This window comes from Podarcis tiliguerta, assembly GCF_965153285.1.
Source record: "Podarcis tiliguerta genome assembly, chromosome: 1".
In the NCBI taxonomy this organism is placed as follows: Eukaryota; Metazoa; Chordata; class Lepidosauria; order Squamata; family Lacertidae; genus Podarcis; species Podarcis tiliguerta.
The window spans coordinates 52,002,052-52,022,343 of NC_139534.1; the positions used below are offsets into that span (position 1 = coordinate 52,002,052).

Consider the following 20,292-nt stretch of genomic DNA (forward strand, 5'->3'; position numbering starts at 1 on the left):
TACTCAAGAGCCAAGATGGGCAACTGGAGTGCTGGGGTTTAAAGGCAAACATAGCTATAGTGCGCACAATCTAAGCCTAGTGGAATGGAGAGAGTACCAGAGGGACCCAGTTATCGCTGGATAGGAATGCTAAAGGAAGGACAGGGAAGGATGTGCTGAAGGTGCTGTGCCTCTGAACGTCGAAGGAAGACACATGAGTCCAACAAACCAGAAATCCCAGAAAGTGGCAGGCTCCCCTGCAGAATCGCAGTGGGTAGTGATTCCAGGACCCCTGACCCAATCACACCCCTGAACAAAATGCCCAGGTACGCTGGAGATGGGAAAACGAAATCAAGGAGTCTAGCACCACCTTAAAAGAAGTAAAGCTAAAGTTTCACGGGTTGCAGGCCCCTTCCTCAGAAGCACGGCGTGATGTCTTGAGTGGCCGGGGAATGTGCACGTGGTTGGGGGCGGGCGGGTATTGCCTGCAGGGAGCAGATGCCGTAAGTGCAGATGCATGGACAGCGGCCCCTCGCAAGGAGGAACGTTGGTAATGCGAGCATCTTGGGCTTAAAGGTATAGGCGAAAAGGTGGCGCCCACCTGCTCCGGAATGGAGCCTCTCCCGACTTCAGGAAGGTCGCGGAAGCTTCGCGGCCCAACTGTTCCAAGCCGGGGGGGGGGGGAGGTAGCGGAGGAGATGGGGTTCCGCACGTGCTCTTTTAGCCCCCTGGAGACGCGCTCGCTTTTCTTAAAGTGGCACAGAAATCCCCACCTAGAGAAACTCTCCTACACCACGACTGCCTTTGGAGCGATGGGCTTGGGATGCTTTGCCGCTCAGGTCTGGGCGGGGGGAGGGAAACCCCCTCACCTGTTAAAAAGCCAGTGTACCCACATCTTTGCTAAGGACGAGGGCTAGCCACCCGCAGCCAGAGGGGGCTGAGAAGGCGCAACAACTTTGGAGGGGCCGCTGGTGGCTGAGTAGAAAAGAAAGGCTTTCCCTCGACTGAGAGCGGAGGGGGGGTTGTTGCCGAGATCCCCGTCCCTCCTTAAAAAGAGGCCGAATTGGCTCCCGGCTTTAATCCCGGCGATGGGTGGCGCTTTCTAAGTAGGCGGGTTGCTTAAAACACGCCGCGGCTCACCCAGCGGTTCTTCGATGGCGGAGGATGCTTTGTGTGGGTGGCTGCAGTAATATGGCTTGTAACCTCAGGTGCTGATTCACTGATGCTCTTCATTTGTTCGGCGAGCAGTCTGTGTGTTTCCATATTCGCCTGACTGGAGTCTCTATGCCCTAGTAACATGTAAGTGGGATATAAGACGTTCTCCTGCACACCCCCCCGCCCCGCGCCTTTTCTGTATTATATATAGATTTGCTGAGGATGTTTTCTTAGAAAAAGAAAATGTAAAGTGGTTCCTAGGCCTCCTCTTCAAGGCATATCAGGCCTCATTTCTGGAAGCTGCTCTAAAAGTGCAGGGGTTGGGTGGAAGTGACATAGCAAAGACTCTCTCTGTACATGCTCAGGAGAAGCTTTTTCTTTGTTAGTGTTTCACATACACTAAAGCTGTTGGGCCCCTACGGGGCTGGGGCCTACACATACTTGGGCGTTGCCTGTTCTTCATTCCCTTAACTGGTTTTTGAAGCCCAGAGTGCCTTTTCTTCCCTCCCGACCCTTGTATCTTTAGCAGGATGAATCGCCTGTACCCGCAGCTGATGCGCCACATGGACCAGCTCTTGAGCCTCATAGAGTTCAACAGCAGCATTGAACTAGGTGGGTTGGCCAAGGTTTTCCTTCCTTTGCCTTTGACAAATCTGAACATATTGCTAATGGTGCTTGATGTGCATTAAGCAATGCACACAGTGCCTTGGGGGCTGCAGCCTGACCCCCCCGCTTCCATGAATCTTCAGTGATTTTTGAGATGATGTTCTATTGTAAAATACAAATTTTGGGGTGCAGAAAACTTGCAAACTGCATTCTCACCCATTGCCCAGTTAAGAAGTAAGTGTTAACAGAACAACCTTTTGTTGTTCTGCCCAGTCAGTGAAGAGAGACTGGGCTTGGCTGACAAGTATGTAGCTGTTCATTATTTGGATGGTAATGGCATTACAGTACTAAGCTAGCTGATATATTTAGATTGCTTGTAATTATGTTGTTGCTGAACTGAATAAAAGCACCCCCCTGCTGCTCATTCTTGGGCTCACATTGCCATGACAACAGTTCCCACTTCCTTTGATTTGTGGCCTGGCTTTGTTTTGTGTTTGTGAGCATTTCTCAGTGTTGTCGGTTTTGTGTGTCCATCCTGGCACTAAGCCGTGTATGGAAACAGGTTCCAGGGTTGTCTTTCTTTATATCCTGCTAGGGGGATGGACAATCTCAGGCCCAGAGGCGAAATGCAGCCCTCCAGGTCCCTCTGACTTGCCCTCAGGACTATTCCTGGGCTGAACTAACTATCACCACACTCAAGTGCTTTTGCCTGCCTGGCATATGCCCTTGAACTCTGACCATGTTCCTCCATCGTCTTATGCCTCTGACCTTGCCCATTACTAACATGCGGCCCTCAGAAGGGTACCTATGAGGGAATGTGGCCCTTTTGCTGAAAAATTCTCCCCTCTGCTGCCCTACCAGGGTCCTTTGATTATCCAGTGTCCATGCAGAAAGCTACTGTAGTGCTTGAAATTAAGGTCAGCGTTAGGGGTTGGCGTCATCAGGTGAACAAGGGTCCTGGTGCCAGCCTCTAGAGCCCTCTTCTTATCCTTGCTCCTGGTTTACCTGTCCCATCCAGATCCGGTCTACCCATGAGGTGAGATGAAGCTTATACCTCAGCAGGTGGAAGCACCTGAGGCAGCATCCCCGTGGGTGCCCCACCCACCCTACCTGCCACTTCCATCATGAGCAAGAAGCAGTGCCAGCCTTGGCACTGCAGGTGGCACAGTGGTGGCAGCAGGGCAGAGTGGCACCTCCAGTTTTGCCTCAAGAGGCAAAATGGGACATGCAGGCCCTGATCCCATCAAATGAAGCAACCAATGACAAGGAGGAGGAGCAATATTTCTGCTTGGCTTGCCCTGCCCACTTCTTCTGGGTGGCTCTTTAGTTTGGGCTTAAAGGGCAAGTAAATGGGCAGAGGTGGCAGCAGCAAAAAGGAGGTGGACCCACTGAGGACATATTATCCAGGCACTACCACAACCAGACATCTGAAGGTGATTCTGATTCTGAGCAGGACAAAAACAGGGTGGCAAGATCCTGGATGACTATATGGGTTTTCTCAGTTAATGTCGTCACATAATTGGGCTCAGGTCATAAGAGTTCTTTGGGATTCTCTAATCCAATTCATTGTCTAGTCCAAGATTTCAACCCTTTTTTTGTATTTGCTTGTGTCATTTGCTTGAATGGCTCTGCTGCTTTCTTAAAAACCCCACTTCCCATTAGCTCCAGCTAGCATTGGCAATGGTCAGGAATGATGGGAGTTGTAGCTCAATAGCATCTGGAGGGCCATGGTTTCACAGTCTGCCTTAAGATAGCCCTTTTGTGGTCATTGTAACATGCCATGAAATGGAGTAGGAAGTCAAAGGTACTAGGGTGGGTCGCATGAGAAAAAACAGTGTTGGCAGTTCTGAAGGAGCTGAGATTTCAGGAATATAACTGCATCACCTCTAAGCATCAGCATTGGCAGGGGTTTTTCTTTGATGACAACATGGTTGGTGTTGTTTTGTAAACCACTAAGAGATTTTCACAATCAAGCAGCATATAAAGTGTGTTAAATAAAATGGCACCCCCATAATTTATAGCCACTGCCTTCAGCTGTTCTTGAGCTCTTCTAGAATGACTCATTTACTATGAATGTATTGCCAAAGATGTTGTTTTTATTCCAAGCTATTCCAATTATTGGCAACGTAAGATGTTTTAAAGAATGGCAGAAAGCATTGTCTAAATTTATCTGGCAAGGGAAAAAACCCAGAATTAAATATAAAATATTAACAGATTCAAAAGAAAGGGGGGGATTTTCCCTGCCAGACTTGAAGATATATTTTGAAGCTGAGGCTTTCTGCTGGATCAAGGAATGGATTCAACTAGATAATACTGATGTGTTGGATTTGGAAGGATTCAACAATGTATTTGGTTGGTGCGCATATTTATGGTATGACAAGATAACGGCCCACAAAGGTTTTAAAAATCAAGTAATCAGGAAATCTCTTTATAATGTGTGTATAAGATATAAAGATCTCTTAGAAAGGAAAACACCCAGGTGGCTTTCACCAATGAAAGCAAAGGCCCAGAAAAAGTTAAAAATGGAGAGTAAGTGGCTGAAATATGCTGATTTATTGTTGAAGATAATGAAGGATTTTAATTAAGACCATTTGACCAAATTAAAGATAAATTGGATGGAATGATGAACTGTATAAGCTTGATAAGAAAAATGGTTTTGCAACAGAAAAATCCAAATTGGAAATGGAGTTGTTAGATACCAGTGTTAAAAATCTCTCTAAAATGTATAATTTATTGTTGGAATGACATACAAAGGATGAACAAGTTAAATCTGTGATGAATGATTGGGCAAGAGATGTTGGACACAATATAATGTTGGAAGATTGGGAAAGGCTTTGGAAGAAAGGGGTTAAATTTACTGCATGTACTGTTCTAAAACAGTGAAATTAGCAAAGATGTATCATACAAATGATAACCAATGTTGGAAATGCAAGGAAAAAGAAGGAACTTTTTACGATATGTGGTGGACGTGTCCTAAGGCGAAAGACTTCGGGGGGGGGGGATTTATAATGAATTGGAAAAAATGTTGAAAAATAAATTTATTAAGAAACCAGAAGCCTTTCTACTTGGAATAATAGGATTGGAACTGCCCAAAAAAGATGTTAGACTGTTTTTGTATGTTTTTGTATGCAAGACTTTTATTGGCCAAAAAATGGAAATCGCAAGAAATACCAGCAATAGATGAATGGCAGATGAAGATGTTGAACTTTTTGGAGCTGGCCAACCTGACTGGAAGAATCCAAGACCAGAAAGAAGAGGAGACACAAGAGGATTGGAAGAAATTTAAAGAATATCTAGCTAAATATTGTAATATAAGATAATTAGAAGTCACTTGGAAGTAACAAATAGGTATAGGACTCAGTGGCGTAGGGTGGGTTGTCAGCACCCGGGGCAAGGCAAGTAATTTGCGCCCTGCCCCCCGCTGCACTGTCCCTCCCCCAGATAGTCCCTCGCTCTCTCTCCGCACCGCACCGCACGCCTGGCACCCTCCCCTCCACAGTGGGCGGCGACCCGGCGGCTCGGATCGGATTCGCACAGCCAGCACTGCAGTGAGAGAGAGTGAGTGAGCCAGGTAGGGGCAGAGAGCTGCGAGTGCGAGCGCACCCCCCCCCCAGATGTTGCGCCCGGTGCGGCCGACCCCCCTGCACCCCCCACGCTACGCCACTGATAGGAGTAGAATAAGAATGTGTTGTAAAACATTAAGGATTAGATTACTAATAAAAGAGAAGAGGATAGTAAATGGATAGAGTTAATTTTAATAGAAATATGACTTTGGAGAACTGTTACAAGGTGATGCAATGAAATTCAGTTAGGGGGGATTCAAGGAAGTCGGCTAACAATGTAAGGTAAATTGGATCTTGGAATAAATAATTGGTTTTTATGTTTTTCTTTCGTATTGTAATGTGTTTTCTTTTGTTCTGTGTTTTGTAATGTTATTTCTTCTTATAAATTTGGGAAAGTAATATTTTTTTTAAAAAAAAACATAGAATGACTCATTGACTTAGAAAGAGTCCATTCCACACAGTTAGTTCTCTTTTCATTGCTGTTGTCTCACGGAGAACCTTTGTGGATGTCACAATGCTTGTTTCTGCCCTCTCTAGACTGCCTCCAGATTGCCAAATGCCTCGAGGGGATGCGCCAGCAATGCTGCCGCCTGGATTGCGACTTGCAGGGAGCAAGGGAGAAGCTGCGCCAGTCGGAGTACGAATGTTCAGTCCTGGAAGTGAAGCTGAAACATGCCCGCAACCAAGTGGAGGTGGAGATGAAGAAAAGGCATCGGGCAGAAGCTGAGCTGGAAAAGCAGGTTCTTGGAGGGGCATGGTGGAGAAAAGTAGATGGGGGGAGTTTTTCCTCCCCTTCTCATGTTAGAATCTGAGGCCATTAAATCAAGCTGATTCAGGACAGACCATAAGGATGCTGCCTTGTACTGAGTTCAGGGTTTTGGTCCATCTAGCTTGGTATTTGTCTACATTGACTGGAAACATCAACTTTCCAGGGGCCAGGAGGCAATGACAGCCCTACCTGGAGATGCCAAGGATTGGACCAGTGGCGTAGCGTGGGGGGTGCAGGGGGGGCGGCCGCACCAGGCGCAACATCTGGGTGTTAGGGTTAGGGGGCGCAAATCCACGGGTTAGGGGGTGCAAATTACTTGTCTTGCCCCGGGTGCTGACAACCCACGCTACGCCACTGGATTGGACCTATCTGCATACAAAGCACATGTTTTACCGCTGAGCTATAGCACTTCTCTACTTAGTTCTTCACAAGCTCCTAAATAAGGTGTAGTGACAGCCACCAGTTTATATGGCTTTTAAAGATAAATTCATGATGTATAAGGCTATCCGTTGCTGCCTGTCATGGTTGCTCTGTACTTCTTCCAGGATCTGAGGTAGCAGGCTTCTGAATACCAGTTGGTGGGGGAACAATAGCAAGAGAGGGTTATCCCATCCTGAGGCCTAGGCTTTCCAGAGGCACCCTCTGAGAAACAGGATACAGGACCTTTGGTCTGATCAACAAGACTATTTAAGCACCTGTACCCCACTCTTCATTGCCAAAAAGCACTTCCAGGGTGGGTAACAGTGAAAAGTAAAATTCATACGCAGAAAAGCAACAGCAGAAAACAAGAGTAAATAAGATTCCAACCAAATAAAGATGCCCGTCTTATTATGTTCTTAGGGCGATAAAACCTAGTAGGTGAATGGTTTGTGTTGTGTCAGAGTGATGCATGCTGGGAAGAATAATATCTAACCTGGAGTGGGGAGCTGCTGCCACAGAACTTGGGAACTAAAGAGATATGGCTGGAGCAAGAAGGAAGTTTTAAGCACAACCCAAATAGCAGCTGGTGTGTGGCAGGATAGATGGACAAGAGACTGCTGCACTGTAACAACTACAGCTGTGCTGTTTGAGGTCTCATAAAAGCTGCCAGGAGCTGATGTGACTCAGTAGCTTAGACACTGAGCTATGCAGCAAGCAAGTGGAAATTCACTGTTCTCCTGAAATTAAGACTGCAGAATTTTGGACTTTGGGAGCACAGAACTTGGATGTATTTAGTGCATAGTCAATTGCAGTCCTGGACATGCATCCCAGGCAAAAACAGTTCACTTGCATTAGGTTGGCTTGGGAGAACTAGGTGCTCCCCACCCTAAGGAGGGATGTACCAGTCTGAACATGGTTACAGCTGCAAAGCGGCTGCACTTGAAGACTGCTACATTCTTCATTCCAACAGGGTCTCCATTGTTCTACTCACCCCTCACCCCTTTTCATCCCTCTCAGGAGCGCAAGCTGCAGCTTATCTATGACTACCTGATGGCTGATTCACAAATCAGTCCTTTCAATGAGGACCAGCGCTCAGCCCTGGCGGCTTTAGAAAGGCCACGTTTCAGCCACAGCACCCTGCTGCCTGGCAAGTGGTGAGTGGCAAGGGAGTACTTAAGACAGATGATATTGCAGCTTCTCTCAGGCAAGCAAGTCAATCCCTGAGTCCTGTCTGGATATTTTTGTTTTTAAAAATGGACATATGGAAATCTCTGGTTTCACACATGCCACAAATCATACAATAAATGAAATTCAATCAAACAGTTGTGTATTGTGTATACATCCTACAGCCCAAATACACAGCAGATCAGTTTTATCTCTCAGCTTAGTTGCCTAATTCCTGCTGGTTCCAATAATGGGTAGAGTCAAATTATTACTGTTTGCAGAAAGTTTCTGGTGATTCAGATATGCAGGTAGTTGCTACCATAAGCACAATCATTCCATCTTTCTTTCTTTCTTTCTTTCTTTCTTTCTTTCTTTCTCTCTCTCTCTCTCTCTCTCTCACACACACACACACACACACACGATTTGGGGCAAAAGGCTTTCAAAATAAATACCGATATACTGGTGTAAATATCCACATTGAGAACAGAGGTGCCAACTTGAGAAAATATTGGGGGGCCCAGATAGGCCCCAGCTTGCATGTTTCATCCCATGACACAGTGCATACACACCATTTGCATGGCAATGCCCATCAACTATTTTATTGGGGGTACGAAGACCCTTTGGCCCCTAGGAGTTGGCTCCTATGATTGAGAAGTAGTATAAAAAAAACCAAGTGCCAATTCTACAGGTTTGAAAGGGCCCCTTGACATGCATACCGAAAATAACAATCATGATAGGCGACTAGTTGATATGCAAACCCACAATGCCAGAACAACACAGCAAGTGTGATAACAAATTGTCATGGCTTTGGGCTAGAATGATAGACTTACAATAAACTTGATTAAATAGCAATGAACAATAAACTTGATTAAATAGCAATAATGTTTCTTTCACCACCGCTGTCTCACCTTCATCATGGGGTCCTTGCAAAGAAATGGACTGAATGAAAAGAAAATGTAGCTTTCCCACAATGGTATCCCCACAATTAATTATTTTTTTTAAAATGATGGGTGTTTGGAGAAGATACTGGATTAGAAGAACTAAGCTATATAGCAAGAGTGGAAGAGACAGTTGTGATATGAGGCTGTTATTTGTGACACAGCCCCTGTATTACTCTTTTCTGTAGGCCGTCTGCAGTGGAAGGACTTGGGGCCTCAATCATATCTGACATCAGCTTTGATCACTCAGATGACGAAGTGGTAAGTAAGCATCCCTTCCTCCCAGGCTTGCCAGGTCAGAACTGAAAGCTCCAGGACACAGTCAGACTCTTGTGCTTACTGTGGACTGAGATCTCTGTGCTCTACAGGAGCAGAAGCCAAGACTTCACACTTGAAATCGATGGTGCCACACGTACTACTGCAACAGGCCATGCATGTTGGTGTATGTTTTCAGAGATACACATCAATATGAACAGAGACAGTATATGTGGAAGGGAGTTGGTTTGAAACAAAGTACCATATTTTTCTGTGTATTAGACAAGGGTTTTTTTTTTACTTTTTAAAAAAAATGTTAAAAATCTTGGCTCGTCTTATACATGGGTAGTGCCGAGGGAGGATGTGTGATTGGCTACTGCCACGAGTTGGAGTTTCTCAGTGACGATAGGGCGGCTGATTGGTGGTTTTGGCGAGTTTTTTTGGCGATTGGCTGCCGCAGCAGCAATTGGGTAGCCCCGGCAATGCATGAGATTGTCAGTGTATGTGCAATTCTGGGCAGTTCCCCCAAAAAAGAGCTTAACAACTCTTGGCAATCTCCCCCCATTTTCTTAATTTTGAGTCCCCAAAAATAGGGGGCGTCTTATACATGGGAGCATGTTATACATGAAAAAATATGGTACTCTTTCAGGGGGAATTATGCTTGGTCACCGAAGGGAGAAGATGCATGTGACATATTAAGAGCAACCGTTTGAAAGCACCCTTGTGGCACTTGTATGCCCCAAACAGTAAAAAATTCTGTTCTACGGGGAGAGAACCAGTTATGCAACATTTTAGTAAAATTTGGTTTGAACTAGGGAAAGCCAGCTGTGGGGAGCACCTATTGTGAAGTGCATGTATTGCAGCACCATCATACCCTCCCCCTTCTCCCCAGATTTCCAGAGTAGTCTTGCAACTATTCTAGCAACAACAAGGGAAAGCAAAATAGCTTTGCCGTTTTTAAAAAGACTAAACTATGTGAGGAGGAGCAGGACTAAACCAGCCTTTGACGTAACTGGTGCGTATTTGTGTAAAGCAAGTTGTCAACACCCTTCATAGGTTCAAACATTTATTTGCTGTTTTGGGGTGAGAAATGGGCACCTTGTTCTAATGAAAGTACAGATTATTTGGAGACCAGATACCGTGACAGGTGTAATGTAGTTGCGTATTTGCGTATTTATTATTGCATTGATACCTTGCTCTTCCTCCCCAGGTCAACAAACAGATACACAACTTCAAAATTAAGCAAAAACATTCTAAAACGGTTAAAAACATATGAACCCAGCTTCAGTTCAAAACATTCTTCCATCCAATGGTCGTGGGGTTGCCAGGAACTATTCCTCATCCCCCAAATGCCTGGATAAACAGGGATGTTTACAAATTCCTCTGTAAAGTTAATTATGATGGAGGCAGGCACACCTCCTAATGCAGATTGCAGGCAACTCTGTACTTATTTTATTTATTTAATAAAATTTAATAAAAACAACAACACTCAAAATACTTTACATAAAGAATAAAGTAAAAACAATTACAACTTTTAAAAAAAATGAAATAAAACCAGCAACAAACTAAAAGCACACCAGCAATCTACTTGACTGTAGCCAGAATGCCAGGGTTTAGGGTAGCTCCTTGCAGAAAACAAGAATATGGAACCTTAGTAAGAAACATGTGTGTTGTTGATGAATGCAAGTAGACAGATTCTTATAGCTATTGAAACACATGTGCATGCTGTGAATGCTGAAGAGGCTTCTGGGATGTAGATACAATCTGATACAGGTGGCTATCTGCAGAAGCTTTTAAAAGGATGCATATGTATGTATGTATACACACAGTTCAAAACTTGAGATGGGAAGAAGTGGCAAGATGTGCTCAAGCTCAGGGTGGGCCTTCATTTTAAGTAGCCCATGAGCTACAAATGTGTCTGCGTCCTTTCTCAGGCTTTCCTTTTCTGTTTTCTTCTAGGATTTGGAAGTTATAAAATCCCTCAAAGGCAGAGACAAAGCGGTAAGTGAAGGTGGTGCTGGGAAGCATCCTGTCCTTCAGCTGCCACATATTCCAGAACTGAAGCACCCGTCCTATATTAGTTCTGTGTGCCTGCCTCAAACATCTGTTTCATCAGAGACCACAACTGGAGGAGATAAATCTTCCTTACCCATATGCAATTCTAATTACACATTCAAATATTTGAAAACGTCTTCGTCTGTATCCCGCCATTTACTTTGCTCTGTCTTCTTGATAGTCTGTAGGGTGGAAAATGGCAAGCCATTTGTGCTGAGCTTCCCTCACCCGGAATTACGTGGATCTGTCTTCCTGTTGCTCTCACACCTGTTTCTCTCCTCCAGTGCTCCTCCCTCGTGCCCCTGATTCAGCCAGTGGCAACAACCAAATCTGCACAAACGTCTGTGGCACCTCCGCCTCCGAGTGTAAGTACCTGGCAATGCCCTTGTGCGTATCTCTGTACAAGGGAAGACCCAGCCTGCAACCTTTGACACCATTGCAAAAATCAGCTCTGATAATAAATGCCTCTGATAAAAAGATACTGCAATGTGGTAGATTGCACAGCAGGGTATGTGTTATACGTGGCATGATCAAACAGGGCAATGAAGCTTCAAGTAAAACAGGGGGTTTCCCTTATGTTCTGCAAGCTCTTAGGGTTAAGATTCCTTTGAACATGTGTGTGTGTGTGTGTGTGTGTGTGTGAATAATCCTGCACCCTTCATTTAAAGGGGTTTGATCAAGACTGTCATTCATCATTCTCTGTCCCTCCCCTCCAATCTTGCCAGGCCAATAAGATGTCTGTGGGGACTCTGAGATCCGGAGCCACTGCCCACGTTTTGCCCCCTATTCCTGTGGTGCCCCGTCGCCGATCCCAGCAGAGACGTTGCCTGTCCACACACTCAGGTGCCTCTTCCCTCCTTCTTTTTTGGGTGTGGCCTGGCCTGGTCTGAAGGTGGGCAGACATGGTTAGGTAATGAGTGTTGACAGAAGGTTTAGCAGTAGAACTAGAGAATATGCTGCAATAAGCTTTTCCGTTTCCAAAATGGAAAATAGGCTGTTCCCAGAATGCTGTAAAGGGAGTTGGGGACAGTGAAGGGACAAAAGATCCTGTTCTGCCTGGGCTCCTCATTGCTATCCCGTTTTCCTTAGTTGTAAGTGGGGATGGGGAATCTACTCAGTACATGCTCAGGGTACTTATGCTTTTCCTTTGAAGAAAGGGTGTGCAGTCCAAACAGATTAGGAGGCGGTGCTGGTTTAGAGGAGGAGGAGGAGGGGTAGAACCACAAAACCACGAGCCATGTTATGTGCAAGAGACTGGCAGGCAGACTCTGAGTGTGTCCAAATGGTTTAATAGAGATCTCAGATGTGTAGGTTTGTATTCATAGGAGCTAGAATAGCAAGAATGGCTTTATGAGGAGCAGGGAGATCTTTGGCTTGTCTCCCCCTCCTTTAAAGATGGGGTCTGGTTTGCAAACTTTTGAGTCCATTCTCCCACCTGTCTGTCCTCTGGACAGTTGACCGCCACCATGCTCCCAAGCCCAGGACCACTGGAGGGCATTGAGCAAGTTGTCTGCCCCACCTTAGCCCAGGTTCCTGGCCAACTCTGTCCACACAGAGCAGTCACACTAGCTCTTGATTGTGGGCTTCTGCACCCCCAGGGTGTCATACTCCAAATGGGAGCCTGCAGATGGAAGTAGGTAGACCAGTGCTAAGATCCAACAGCCTTCTGGGAGGTGCTAGCTTGAACGCTGGACGAAAGTTTCCATGCCTTTAAATGTGTCTCTGATGTGTGGTCTTCTCTCCACAGACGTCACTTCCTTCTGGGGCAGCAGTGACGGGTCAGGCAGAAGTAATAGCCAGGCTGAGAGTGACACCATTGGCACGAAGATTAGGACTGAGTTGAGGGGTGTTCAGGACCCCTTTTCTCCTTCTCCCACACAGGGAACACCACCCCTCCAAGAGCACCACTTTACTTCCAAGACGGTGAGAAAAGAAGAACAGGGCTGCCTCTCAGCAACGCCCTCAGCTGGAGTGCCTATCTGCTGGGATGCTTTCAAGTGTTCTTAATGATAGGTTGACTGGGTTCTCCTAAGCCAACTGTCTGCATTTGTTTCCAATTTTGTGCAAGTCTCATAACTTCCTGTTAAAATCTTGTAACACTGCATACCACAAAAGTTCTGCTTCTGTCTTACCCAAGAGTGCTCGCCCTGGTGGCAATCATGCAGTAACATTTTGAAAGCATCTCAGGACAGCTGATAAAGTGGAACAATCTGTGGGTGCTCCAGTACAAACCCACCACTAAGGAACTAAGGATCTAAGGATCATGCCAGTAACATGGTGTGGAATATACCTACAAAAAAAGCTCCATGGAGAAGAGATTGGGGTAGGGGGCACGCAGGGGCAGCACCAGAGCCTGTGCCACTTGGACTCTCCCCTCCCCACCTACCCCTGGGCCAACTGCACTTTTTGTATCATTTATTTGATGTTTTAAAACTGTCAACCGCTTTGGCAGAAAGGCAGTGTATAAATGCAATAAATAAATCCAAGAGCTCCATTGGACAAATTCAAGCTAGAGGGATATTGTACAAAGGGGCAAGCTATGGGAGGCCTGTGGTCTTTTCCCTCTTGATCTCTGCTGTGCTCATCTAATGCTCTTCCCTCTTCCCTGGCTACAAGATGATCAGCCTGGAGTCGTGTGCGGTTTGCAAATCCCGCCTGCGCTTTGGGAAGATGGCCCTGAAATGTCGGCCCTGCCAGCTTGTAGTGCATCCCGAGTGCAAAGAACGCAGCCCGTCCGTGTGCAGGCCGACTGCCTCCCCCAGAGCGAGAGAGGTGAGGACGCTTCCCTGGGATGGGAGCTCGTGGGGCTTTTATTTCAGTGCTGGCGGCTGTGCCGGGGGCAAGAGCAATGTGTGAGGCTGGGGTGACTTGTGTGTGGCAGGTATGGCTGAGCTGTTTCCCCCCAATCCACATTGATGACTACTAGCCGTGATCAATGGCTACTAGCCACAATGCCTGTGTTCTTCCTCCACTGTCAGACAGTATACCCCCGACTACCAGTTGCCTCTTCTAAGGTTCACCGTGTCTTCTCAGGGCATTCTGGCAGATTTTGCACCCTCCACCCCACCTCTGGTGCCCCCACTAGTCATCCAGTGTGTGAATCAAGTGGAAAGGCGTGGCCTGAAGGAGGTAAGTGTGTTTGTGGGGGGCCCCAGCAGTGGGGCTCTGAAAGGCTGGTTGAGCTGCTGTTTTATTATGTTCTGGATCTCTTCTCTCTCTCTCATACCAGTCAAACCAGATTTCCATTCCACATTACTCTTCTTGTCCTGCTTGTGGTTTACTGAATTGCTGTGGTTTTCTTCTTAAGTAGCTACAGCTTCAAAGCTTATAATGGTTTACTCTTACTCATCAACCTGGATTTCCACATCTAATTCTGTCACTGCACAACTTGTGTGATATTTTTCTTTTTGCCCTACTTCCCCTATGCTAGGTGTTGGGATAGAGGTGTTGCATTTAGTTCACTTGCTCCTCCTGACTTCTGATCTTCTTCCTTTTCCTTTTTCATCTTGGCTGGTTGTTTGGTTTTCTAATGCATTTTTAATATTTGTATATTTCTGTTCACTGGCTACTTTTTCTCCCCCGAATTCCTCTCAGCCTCTTTAGGCTCTTCATAATCTTACTTCTGATCTCTGCTGCTGCTGCTGTTCTCCTTATCTGTCCCCTTGTTCTTTGCATTCTGCATGCTCTGAGCTTTCTCATTTGATATCCTGTGTTGGTGTTGCCTGCTCTGACCGTCTCCCTAGGCCTGGAACTTTCTGCCTCTGCTACCCTCCTTACTGGTGGTGGGAGATGGGCTTGCATACCCAGTGCCTGTTTTTATCCAGCCACAGGAGTTAATTGTATACTTCCAGGCCCAATCCAAGGCCCTGTCTTTCCATTTCAAGTCCTAAAGTATCCATGAGGGTGCGGCGTTACACAAAATGGCTGTGGCATCTTTAAAAAGCAGAAAGAGGCAAGGCCACAAAATGGTGGCGGCAGATGCTTCTGACTAGTAATGATTCCAGGCCTGAAGTGCCGGCTGGGACTGTACCTTAGTGGCCGTTACAAGCTTTTGTGTGTGCATCTGCTCCTCTTGTCTTTTGCTCCTCGTGATTTGCAGGCTGGGCTATACAGAGTGCCAGGTTCAGAGCACCTCATTCGAGAATGGAAGCGCAAACTGCTTTGTGCCCGAGGAGCGCTTCCCTCACTGGACCAGGTGGCTGATGTCAATGTGATCTGTGGGGTTCTCAAGGACTTTCTGAGGAGCCTGAAGGAACCTCTAGTGACCTTTGCCCTGCACCCTGCCTTCCTGCGTGCTTCAGGTGAGTTTGGACAAGGCAGTAGGTGGAAAGTGCCTTTTCTGGAGTGGTAGTAATGAAATGCCCCCCCCCCCCAACCTCATAGCACTATTTTCTTCCCACCCAGAAATCACAGATGAAGCTGCTCGCCAGACTGCACTCTGCCATGTTGTGATGAAGTTGCCTCTGGCCAATAGGGACACTCTGGCTTTTCTGGTGCTGCATCTTCATAGGTAAGCTGGTGAGGGCAGATTTTAGGCTTGAAGGGGATACCTGGGACTCTAAAATGTGCAAAACTTTCCCTCAACTTGGTGGAGATTTCTGCCTTGGCAAAAGGTGACACTGCATGTTCAAGCCATGTATTTTCCTTTGAAACAACATAATACTGTTTCTGCATGTTAGGAGTGCTGTGAATTTGCTTCCCCATTTGTAAAGGCAGAGGCCTTTACATTTCATCCCATAAAGGTCTTCCTTTTCTTAATTTTCTTACTCTGTACAAGGGCAAGCAGATAAGTATCTGACAATTGTCCCATCATCAATCCTTATTGAAAGTGCTGGCTGCACCACTTGCTACTGTGGGTATTTTCCTGTCTTGCACAATAGGTTTGAACACCACTCTTTTCTGTTCATTGATTGGATCCACAGTAACTGTTCAGAAACCTGTTTTGGTACACTTATTTGCTACATCAGATAATGCACTTCTCACTTTAAAGCAACAAACATAATGGATATCTGTTGCATCAAGGGGTGTCCGGAATACATTTTCTTCTAATGAGCGGTTTTGTCTAATCCTGTCCCCTGCAATTTGTCTTGTCTTGTGGGCTTGATTGCTTCACCCATTGTGTGGCCTGCATGAACCGTGGTTTCTGACCCTGCTCTGATGCCCACCATCCATGTTATGGACACCCTGAATGTTATGGATATAGCTGGGCTTTGTACCTTTGGGTTAGAAGGATTCTGCTTTGGCCTTTGGCCTTTGACTCCATGGATCCATCTCTCTATCCTTAGGGTCATGCAGAGCCCTGAGTGTCGAATGGACCGGCACAACCTAGCACGTATCTTTGGACCGACTCTAGTTGGGCACAGTAATCCTAGCCCTTCCCCACGCATCATCATGGAAGACACACCACGTCAATGCCTGGTAACAGATGCAACCTGTATTTGTTACTTGTGTGCAGTATTTAATTTTTTTCTGACCCTCTGTGGGACTGCAGGAAAGACTGCACAATGCTCAGACTGTACATCAAGCAAAATCCTGATGTAGTTTGGAACTGAGGATTGATTATTTTTGTTGCACCAGGGTAGCTCTTGTGAACTCAGTGGAATGTGGGGAGGTACCCTGAGCTTGGAGGAATGCTTCTGCTAATTGTGACAAAGGCAGGAACCAAGTCCTGACGGTGGGAAATCCTGCTTACATCTGAGACTTTGCCAAGCATTTTAAACAGATTTTTAATATTATATTTTTGTCTTATGGGCTAGAAACTTGCTTTTTTATATTAAAAGGTGGGTGGGGAGCTGAGATTCCCAGAAACACTAATTTTAGCCCAGTGCAAAATTCGGCAAGTGAGCCCTTGCTATGTGCCATGGCTTCCTTATTCCATAAAATTTCATAAGAGCTGCAGTAAGAAATTCAAAAGTTAAGGTAACAAATGGGGCGTAACTGACTGCTGCTTAATCAATGCTCTTGCATATCAAGTAGTAGAGTTTAGAGAATTATTCTGAATGCTTTGTTTCAAATATTGACTTGTGAGAGTGTCAGCTTTCACTGTTCCACCAAGCTTGCGTTTTTGCAAGCTCTCATCTCTACCACATTGTCAATAAATTTATGATGAGAACTGAATCCATGTGAAAACAATGGGCAGATAGACACCTCTGTGGAACATAAGCAAGAACCAGCTAATGAAGGCCGGGTGGGGCAGATGGGGAAGAATTTCCACGGTTAGGCAGCAGACAAAAGCTAACATGATTCCATTCCCCTGCAGGTGGTTGCCAATCTCTTAGCACTGCCTCTTTCGTTCTGGAGACATTTTGTGGGAGAAGAGCAGGAAAACCTGGTGCCTTCGGTGCAAAAGCCCAGTGTTGTGAATGAGCAAGGTGAATTGCAGTGTGGGTGGCTTGGGGAGGAAGAAATACAAGAGCCCCATCCTTACCCAGTTTTGGTGATCCTCTGAAGGACAGGTTGGTGTAGTGGAGCTGGACCTAATATTTCCCTCTAACCTTCCACCCACAGACCAGGTCTTCTTTCCTCTAACTCCCCCTGAAGTCAGCACCATCCAGATGAGCCCAGGAGGTGGCTGTCTCCCTAATAAGCTATGGGACTGCATTGGGACCACCTTCCCACCCTCGTAAGTGAGCTGGCACAGCTGCCTGGGGTGCATTTTGTGGGGTTGCAGGGGAGGGGGACCTGTGAGCTGAATGCAGCAGGTCTTTCCCCTCACAGATCCTGCTCCACTCCCTGCTTTTGCCTAACTGGAATGTGCTGTTAAACTATGATGGTGCTCTTGCTTGCCCGGATGGAGAAGTAGCGAGTGTCTGTTTGGGTGTGTGAGAGAGAACCTCTGGTCTTCGTATGGCTGGAACATAGTCCAAAGATAGTCAAAGAGAGCCAGTGTGGTGTAGTGGTTAAGAGCGGTAGTCACGTAATCTGGGTAACCGGGTTCGCGTCTCCGCTCCTCCACATGCAGCTGCTGGGTGACCTTGGGCCAGTCACACTTCCTTGAAGTCTCTCAGCCCCACTCACCTCACAGAGTGTTTGTTGTGGGGGAGGAAGGGAAAGGAGAATGTTAGCCGCTTTGAGACTCCTTAAAGGGAGTGAAAGGCGGGATATCAAATCCAAAACTCTTCAATGAGAAGTCACACCAGCTGCTCTGACCACTTTTGCTTCCGGCCCTGCTCACCACTAGTTTGCCACACCAGGAAGGTTGCCTGTGAGGGAAGGCTTTCTTCCGGCTAAAACCCTGCTGCTACTGAGTGCTGCTACCATCCTTGGATAAGGACTGGGATTGTTTGGGAAGGGTTATCAAACTCTTGTTGCCACAGCTGCCCATGTGCCCATGCCCCTGAGGTGTGGAGGCTCCTACATGTTGTGGGGGTTCTCTGACCTTCCTTTCACCTGCCCAGAGGGGCTGCTGCCAAGGGGGCTGTCATAGATATCCACTCTGGGGTCTCCCTCTCCTGTTTTGTCTTCTGCCAGGAATGCCTCCCGCACCAAGAAGACGGGCAAATTCTTCCCACTTCCAGTATCATGAAGCAACTCTGATGCACCAGCGTTGCCTTGGCTTCCTCCCAGAAACCCTCTTCCTTGCCTCCTCCAGATTCCAGGCCTGTGTCCTCACATTTCATAGGGAGATGCTATGTGCCTTATCTCTTAATGGTGGCTGACAATCCTTTCTCCAACCTCCATGATCAGGAACAGAGGAGATCTTGCCCCTCCCCTTTCATACTGTTGGGTCTTGCTTTGTGGACTTCTGAGTTTGCTGAAAACTCCAGGCATGTTCTTGAGCCATCTGTTTCCTCTGTTATGATGGACTCTGGGGCAGTGAAAACTGGGTTCAGCTTACCTTGTGTGCATACCTTTTGTGCCTTTCCCCCCATGTCCATTACCGGTTATACTTGAATGGCAGAGTTGCTGTCATGTGGTGGATGGGGAAAGTCATTTCCTGGAGCAGTTCATTAGTGGTATCATTCTGAACAAAAACCAAACATGGTACATTTGGAGGTTTCTCTAGCAATAGAATCCTCATCACCTCAATCACTGATTTTTGCTCTTGGTGCTGTCCCTGGTCCTCGTTAGATCACTTAGATGTTTACAGAGGGCAGCTTCCTCAAAAATTGGAGTGGCTAAACACGAAGTGGTGGTATTTACTAGCACATGAGGTTGGTATTACTATTCCCCCCCCCTTCACAGTTTCTGTAACTCCTGTGCCTTCTCCATTTGGGGTTTGTGGGGGTGTCAGCTGTGTTGGTGCACCACCCAACCAATCCCTTCTGCCCGGAATCATCCTAGAAGTAGTACCTCTGACCCAGCTTGGCCATGTGTCAGCCCTGAGTGAGGCCATTTACTGTTAATGGGTGTGCCTTAATCACCGATGGAACTTAATTGATGCTGAACTTAAGGAAGCAAGACTTCTTAGCTCTGTACTTTTGCATTACCCTGTATCAATCAGTTATGAAAACGTCGTAAGAGTCTCCTGAGGCTAAAATGTTCACATATCCTTCGGGAGTGAATAGTATCAAAGAAGGATGGGAGATGAAAGACTGTCCAGAGCAATGACTTGGTTTTGTTTCAGTTTTGTCTCTCACACAGTCTCTCGTTTCCCTTCTCTCTCTTGAGACTCACTCCGGCCCAATCCCTTCTCTTTCTCTGCTTGTTTCAGCAGTGCTCTAAACTTATGTATTTTGCTGAGGGAATTTTGGGTTCTTGCCACCTGAAAGATTCCATGGCTCTTAACAAATTATTTCCCCTTTGTGAACTCCCAACTGACTCTCAGTATGCTGAGTGGAAGGAGCTGTAGCATGAACTTCTTTTCCAATGTGTGAGTCAACCGTACCCCAATGGCTGGGAACTGTGGTTCTAAATGCTCAGTGAGGTCCCTCTAATGGGTGCTGAGTGCTTTAAAGGCATGGTCAACAGCAGGGAATTGGGTGTGGATGAGGATGCTCTCAAAGGGTGTTTTGAATTTCTGGGTCCCCATTAAAATTCCATTGTGGATTTTTCTTTCATAAATATATTTGAAAATACTTGAACAAGAATATCCTAATAGCCTAATAATAAAGACACTCTGTTATCAATCTATCATAATAAAAACTATAATATTAGCATGTAACAGTCTTGCTATTGATCATTCAAAGAAGTCCACCCTCTTCCTTTCTCCTACCTTTAAATGTGCCCTTGCTAGTTTCTTTTTTTCTTCCTGGAGCAGCGAGCAGCAAATCTGGTGCCCTTCAGATGTTTTGGACCACAGTTACAATCACCGGCCATGCTGGGTGGAGCTGACGACAGTTTTAATCCAAAACATCTGCAGAGCCCCCTATTGGCTGCCCCCTATCCTGGAGATGCATTGCTCCTCCTGTGAAACGTAATAGCATCACCAACTGGCCACTGAACATGT

The 20,292-nt window shown here is 46.3% G+C and overlaps 1 protein-coding gene across 7 annotated transcripts; it reads left to right on the forward strand.

The window, feature by feature from the left end:
- The first annotated feature begins 486 nt into the window (after nt 1–486).
- On the forward strand, nt 487–19,991 carry LOC310684221 (rac GTPase-activating protein 1-like). Of its 7 annotated transcripts, none has more exons than XM_083454919.1 (17): nt 487–555; nt 1,661–1,746; nt 5,841–6,043; nt 7,510–7,644; nt 8,778–8,855; nt 10,809–10,850; nt 11,189–11,269; nt 11,630–11,747; nt 12,652–12,827; nt 13,521–13,676; nt 13,938–14,033; nt 15,004–15,205; nt 15,309–15,414; nt 16,190–16,322; nt 17,164–17,275; nt 17,412–17,526; nt 18,375–19,991. In XM_083454919.1, exons 2-17 carry the CDS (start codon nt 1,665–1,667, stop codon nt 18,427–18,429), a joined length of 1,890 nt encoding a protein of 629 aa, XP_083311045.1. In that variant the 5' UTR covers nt 487–555; nt 1,661–1,664; the 3' UTR covers nt 18,430–19,991. The 7 variants fall into 7 exon arrangements, with proteins under 7 accessions (XP_083311045.1, XP_083311046.1, XP_083311043.1 ...); XM_083454920.1 differs by having other exon boundaries at nt 501–555; nt 1,664–1,746; XM_083454917.1 differs by lacking the exon at nt 487–555 and adding an exon at nt 584–1,278 and having other exon boundaries at nt 1,664–1,746.
- Nucleotides 19,992–20,292: the final 301 nt, after the last annotated feature.